General features: G+C 37.3%; 1 protein-coding gene across 1 annotated transcript in view; it reads right to left on the bottom strand.

The window, feature by feature from the left end:
- Positions 1–7,055, bottom strand: part of ATG2B (autophagy related 2B) — a gene marked incomplete at its 3' end in the record, with an annotated part of 28,023 nt that extends 20,968 nt beyond the window's left edge. Inside the window, exons 1-3 of the mRNA XM_010024733.1 lie at positions 6,894–7,055; positions 3,158–3,320; positions 1,116–1,268 (exon numbers count right to left, since the gene is read on the bottom strand). Coding sequence (XP_010023035.1) covers positions 1,116–1,268; positions 3,158–3,320; positions 6,894–7,055 — 478 coding nt within the window. The remainder of the gene's footprint in view (positions 1–1,115; positions 1,269–3,157; positions 3,321–6,893) is intronic.
- Between the last annotated feature and the right edge of the window lie 42 nt (positions 7,056–7,097).

Here is a 7,097-nt window from a genome sequence, read left to right as displayed (position 1 = left end):
TTCAGCCTGGAGAAGAGAAGGCTGCGTGGAGACCTCATTGCAGTCTCCCAGTATCTGAGGGGGGCCTACAAGGGTGCCAGAGGACATCAGGGACTATAGCGACAGGACAAGGGGTAAGGGGTTTAAACTTAAACAGGGGAAGTTCAAGTTAGATATAAGGAAGAAGTTCTTTACTGTGAGGCTGGTGAGGCACTGGAACAGGTTGCCCAAAAAAGAGAAGGCTGCGTGGAGACCTCATTGCAGTCTCCCAGTATCTGAGGGGGGCCTACAAGGGTGCCAGAGGACATCAGGGACTATAGCGACAGGACAAGGGGTAAGGGGTTTAAACTTAAACAGGGGAAGTTCAAGTTAGATATAAGGAAGAAGTTCTTTACTGTGAGGCTGGTGAGGCACTGGAACAGGTTGCCCAAAACGGTGGTAAAGGCTCCATCCCTGGCAGTGTTCAAGGCCAGGCTGGACAGCCTTGGGCAATATGGTCTAGTGTGAAGCTTCCTTGCCCATGGTAGGAAGGTTGGAACTAGATGATCTTAAGGTCCTTTCCAACCCCAACCATTCTATGATTCTATAAAGCCCTTAGTTTCTTCCACTTAAAAAAAAAAAAAAAACCAACGAAAAAACAAACAAAAAAAATGCACCAAAAAACCCACCACCAAACAACCCCCGATTTTCTGTAGTTCCTCTAACAGCATGGTGTGATTATTGGGATACATATGTTATAACAGCTCAGCTTTGTGTAAAAACAGGTGAAAAACCATTCCCTGCTTCTCCCTCAACAGCGTCACTACTAACAATCTAAGTTTGTATAATGAACTAATTGGCACCTCGCTACTCAAGCACAGATTTAGCTAATTTGTTCTGGTGTAAACAACTTCTGGATTTGAAGTAGGATTCATTCTGCCCACTGAGGGAATTATACACATCTTATTAAGTGGACCTTTCTCCCCCCACTTCAAAACCATGATCAATTGTCCTGCTTTCCTGTTTAAATTTTACAAGTAATGCTAACAAGTGAAAATTTGTGAGACAAGTTATGGCAAATGAGATACCATTTTGTAAAACAGAGACACAAACTGATTTAATCTCAAATGTTCATTCAGATCTCAATTATTTCATACCTGTTTCAATAGTTTCCGCAAATTTCTCAAGTCCTTCAAAAGGCTGGGACCCTTCTCCTTGTTCATCTGTCAATTTTTGGCTAAGACACTCTTTTGCAAGCTGCATACTACTGGTCATAAAACTTGACCAATACATAGGCTCAGACCCAGATGCTGCAGAGTAAAAAGTCTTAATAAATTTGACTGCAAACATTTTGAAACAGTAAGGAAGAACAGAAAAAAACCAAAACAAAACAAAAAACAAAACAAAACAAACACTAACAAAACAACCAAAAACATTTGGCACATCCAGAAAAAAGCTGTAACAGCTGAGTAAGAAGTCAGACTTTAAAATAAATTTAGTTACCATCTCTCTTTATATGTACTACTATACAATTACTTTAATATATTTAGATTGCATTTGTAAGATTCTGGTATTTGAAAACTCGATATAAACAAGATAAACCAAGGATTTAGTGTAACCAGTCTTTAGCACTGGTTTAGGTGAATAGTTTCTGAAGTACTTTTATTATATTGGCATGATTTCACAGGCATAATTGGCAAAATGAAATCAAAGAATTTACACCACCACACCTCCCTCCAAGAATTCTTTTAAGGTTTCTTATTCCAGTTGAAATATATCTTAGATGGGAAAAGACTAAACAAACTTTAAGATGTTATCTTAGCATATTAAAACACTTCTTAAATGCCTAACAGACCTGACAGGATAAGTAGATCATAACAAAATGCGAGAGCACATCACGTAATAAACTGAACAAGTGTTTTAGCAGCCAGATTAACCTAACTGACAGTGCATTCCTATCAGCTAACGCCAAACCCATTGTGACCAAACACTGTATAATACTCGATTAGAAAAGTTAATCGAATTCAACTGTAACACTGTAGTATAGGCAAATAAACGTACAACTAGCATATATACTAACATGTTAAACAGGCAAAACATTCCAGTTTAGCATCCAGGTCTGGAAACATCCATGTGGCTATAGAAGTGTGATAAAACCAGCATTGTGGGTTTTCTTTACTGTATTATAACGCCATGCACATCAAAGAGGACCAAATGGGTGTGAGTAAGTAAAACTTCCTCCTAATACTAACATTCTTTCAGAGCAATAATCTTACATCAAAGAGTAAGATAGCTCAAAATTTAATTCCAGTTAAACAAATAAGAACGAAATGCACAGTATATAAGCAAGTTACTTAAGGTAACTTGCAAAAGATGGAAAATAGAGCTTATGCATTTTTTCCCCCTCTTCTTTATGACACATTTAAGAAGTGTTTTCTTCCACCTTCTCTACACTAAAGGAAAACAAATTAAAATCCTTCAGACACTCAATAAAAATTTTCTACATGTTAAAATTGCACTAAATGTCCCACACACATTGTAACAATACATCTTAACAGAATTTATGGAGGTTTGATACTCAATGAAAATTTATCACCAGGACAGTCTAAACTAGATCAATTAGATTCATACTGATACAGATGAGCTAGAAGAGTTCAGCCAATCCTCTCAGCATTATAATCAAAGACAGTAAGTATTGAGAGCACTTAAAAGTCATTATTTCAGACTGTGATAGACGATTAAAAGTCCCTAAAGTTGCCAAACAAAGCCAGAATCGCACTGTAACACCCCTCCACTGTCTTACACTATTGTGTTATATTACTGCCATCAAACAGCCAGCTACTATTGTTGACTAACAGCAACTTGCACACAACCCCCAAAAATCCTAGCTAACAAACATTCCCTACAGTATTATTTTAATTTCAATATGTCTGAACAGTTTTGGAGAAGAGATACAACAGTAAGAACATTACAAACATTTTATTTAACAGAACAACCACCATTTGAGAAACACTTTGACAAGCAACTGACTGACAACACCTGAAAGTTTCCTTTTTTAATATATTCTCTATTATTCATTTATGTAAATTAAATGGCACTTTAAATAAGGCTAAGAACTTAAGACTAAAGCAAGTGTAGTATTTTGCCTCTGAAAAAAATGTAAAGAACCTCCTTTTTGAAAATTAAAAAATAAGCCTACCAAGCCTTGGTCTTGGCCTGAAGACCATCTCTAGTCCTTTTACTTCTAATGCACAGTTATCCTGTAGCAATGACCCCCACGGAACAGATAAAGAAATCGACTGGATAAATCCATCTGTGACTTCCAGAGGTGCATCCGCAGACTCCAGGATCTCATTAAGACACTAGAATAAGATAATAATAATAATAATGATAATAATAATATACACATCCATAGCTTTGCATGTAAAAAGTAAAACATATTGAGGCTACCAGAAAACAAATAGTAGTCAGAATGACAACAAATTGGCCATTTTCAAGTATGTTGATTCCATCGTAATTTATTTTGCATTAACCACTTAGCTTTCACCATAATATAGATTTCTATATGGTAGCTGTATAACATTTTTTTTTCGTATGGTGCAAAAATACAACCACCACAAAAAAACAAAACAAGAAAAATAAAACCCCTGCTACCTTATTGTTACAAATACTATGGTACTGACATAGTTAATCTACTGTTTCTCTAGCAGTACTTCAGGAAAGCCAAAAACAGACTGACAGCAAAAACACAAAAAGCATCTGGTTTCTGTGGCAAGAGTATTTCACTAGCATGTAATTTCAATGTAACGTTCACAGTACATTTCTCTCTGACACTGGAACACAACCAATTATTCACATCTTGCTGTATAACATACTTTCCATTTCTAAATCATAGTTTAATGTCTTCTATGTTCAGCACTTATTTTAAAAAAAAAAAAAAAAAAAAAAAAAAATCAAAGCTCAGTGGACAGACCAATATTCTACAGAAACTCTTCGGTTCATCCAGTCCTTTATAGTGACATTAGAAACAGAACTACAAGCAAATTGCCCTCAGTGTCATACAGAGTACGTGAAATTGATTAGAAGAGTGCAATATCAGCTCTGAAGAAGTAACTTAGTTTTTTTTTTTTAGTTTTCTACTGTCCTCAGAAAAGATTCACATTATATAGTTCTCATAACATCCATACAGAGGAAACATATTCTTCACATTTATGTTGGGGGCGGGGGGAGCAAACCCCTGAAATCTGTTTGTACCCCAATTCAAAAATGTAGTTAAAACTGAAATTATTGAACAAGAACTACCTAGGCTGCTTTAATAAAAGAAAAAACAACCGAAATCACATGCTAAATATGTTGAGTGGAACTTTCTAATACATCCTTCCTGTGTTGAACAGGCCCATTGACTTTACCTGAGAAAATGCATACATTTGACATCACAAGTTTGGGATGGGGGTGGGAATATTTAAAAGTTGTCCATTATATTTAAAATGCTGTTCTAATTATATAGAATACTCGACAAATAAAAGATACCAAAAAAATGTTTTCAGAAAACATTTTCCATTCCTATGTCTCCGGGTGCAACTTTCTCATCATGTTAAGTTGTTGATCTGCTTGTGCTCTTAACTTTGCTGTTAGAATTTTGCTTGTTTACATGTTCAGTTTTTCTAGTTTCTGTTCCAAACATCACTCAAGCAGCAGAAAAAGACACCACTTTAAAGAAACAGAATCTGAAGAAGTTCTGCTGGGAAATAATTTAAGAATCAGTAATTGAGAATCAGTTTCATTAAAACTTGTTTTTTATCAAGTTTTTATTTGGCATGAAGCCTGTGTCTGAAAATATCACAGATTCATTTAAATTACTTGAACCTTTACAAAATAATTTGCTATAGCAGGAAGTAAGCAGTTACCATATTTTGAGTAAATCTGATTCATATGTCTTTTTTGCTACTAACGTGCATGGCAATAAAAATGAACCTATTTTAATCCACTCCTTACTTTTAAACAGAAATTTACTACCTAAAAGCAAAAATCAAGTATTCTGATAGCTAAATTATTTCATAAACAAGCCAGTTGTTCCTAGAAAGCAGCAACTAGAGCATTCCAAATGAAATTTTAAAACTGAACACAATATTCAAGTCAGGACTTGTTCCTACATTACTGACTGAAAGTCTCCACCTGGAAATCAGGGCAATGCTAGTAGCAAAAGTACTATTCAATATGTATTAAAATTCAACCACAAATATCATGGGTTACATTTTGATTTCTCCAAGTCCCAAGAGGCCAAGAGGTTACAGTAATAGTCCCAGATATTCCTACATGTCTAGAATCTATAAACACATACAACGTTGGCTAAACCACCTATAATGTTAAGATGAACATTAGTATTGACAAAAATATATAAGAAAATGTGTAAAAATACAGTCATCCTGGTGATTCATAGAGAACAAGCTTACAGTAACTAGTGGGGGGGGAGTTTAAAGATGTCACGGTATTTCCGTGACATCTGTTTTTGCAATCTGTCATACATGAGAAAGTCACGTGCAAAGAACCTCAAACCTGTCATTGTTTACAAGCAAAAAAGAAAAATGCTGATCTACGAATGGGGAAGGTAACCTAAACATTATCGTATATGCACTTAATCACTGTTTAATCACATAATTAACTGTTCATTTAGTACTGGTCCATAACTGGAACTGTTTCAAAGTATTCACATTTTAAACGATGTCACTTTGACTATGATGGGTGGGGCGATATCCACTAGAGGGCATAATAATTCAATTAAAGCAAGACAGCCTTACTGCCTGCCGCGGAAAACAAGCTGCACACACAGCCAGGAAAGAGAAAAACAAAAAAGCTAACAACTAAAAAACCCACGCTGAACCACTGGTAACATTGAGCATTTCTGCAAACCTATGTCTCCTGTCACTTCCACACAGATTTTCGCATCATCAACTGGAAAAACATTATTTGAAAACATCACATACAAGTATGTTAAAAATGTAGCAGCATGGCCTAATACCAGAACACAGTATAGTAAAAATGTGTTTTGAAAGTACTTTGTAAAGCAATATGCCTGTGTACCCGGTTCATCATCTGTGCTACCCTCGAAGACAGTGACTGACTCACAGCAGCGCTTAGGGCTCCTCGTGACAGTCACTTGACTGGCAGGTAGAATTCACTAACATCGGTAATTAACCCAAGAAACTTTATGAAATATTACAAACACGGACACTGATCTTTAGATTACTACAGTAGTCTGGAAGTATGCAGAGGTATGTGTGTACAGACGCACACACATACATAGATACAAACCCAGACACATCAGGACTGAAAAAAAGCTTCAGCTGGTTCAAAGCGCGACAGCCCATCTGCTAAGCAAACTCCAGCTAAAAACAGCTTTCCATTTGTCAACAAGTATTTTCACCACTGCAAGACTAGGTACAATTTTTAAGAGGTCTACATGGACTAAGCTCAGTGTAACACTGTCAGTAAGAATCCAGATGCCCCAAGGTGAAGACAAAGCATAGATGAAAGAAGATTATGTTATCATCTCTCACGTAGTCAGTAAACATACTCTTCAATAACTATAGCAGCAATTTCTGGTAGTTTGGGCTACAGTAGCTCTTTCACCCGGAAATATTAGCAGCTACTGCCTTCTTTTAGTTCTTGTTTCCTTGCTTATAATTAAAAATAGCAAAAAGTGTGACTAGAAAAACAAGTCCGCAGTAAATGCCTAGATTTATTTTTTCCCCCTTTTTTAAAAGGCTAGGATAACAGAGAAGAGTTCCCTGGATGAAATGCCAATTATGGCAGTAACTTTTTACATAAAGGAGGCTGGGTACTGAAAATAAAGTGGGTGGTAGCCGGGGGCAGGGAATCAGCTGGTCCCTCAGACGCAGCAGGAACCGAGGGGGTGAGGCGACGGCATTTCTTACCCACTTATCCAGAGGGACCTGCGTCAAGGAGCCGGTGCCCTGGTAGAGATCCAGACTGAGCTGCTCCAGGCTGAGCTTCTCCTGCAAGAAGTGGCCCAGGTACCTCTGCAGCAGGTACCTGCAGGCCCTCTTCTTGATGGACTCGGAGAAAGGCCACGGCATGGCGGCTGAGCGCCGGGGGCCGCGGGGCCGGGCGGCGGGCCG

This window comes from Nestor notabilis, unplaced genomic scaffold (genome assembly GCF_000696875.1).
Source record: "Nestor notabilis isolate BGI_N333 unplaced genomic scaffold, ASM69687v1 scaffold2072, whole genome shotgun sequence".
NCBI lineage: Eukaryota > Metazoa > Chordata > Aves > Psittaciformes > Psittacidae > Nestor > Nestor notabilis.
The sequence above is the reverse complement of the archived record's forward strand: the minus strand, read 5'-3'. Positions and strand labels throughout refer to the sequence as shown.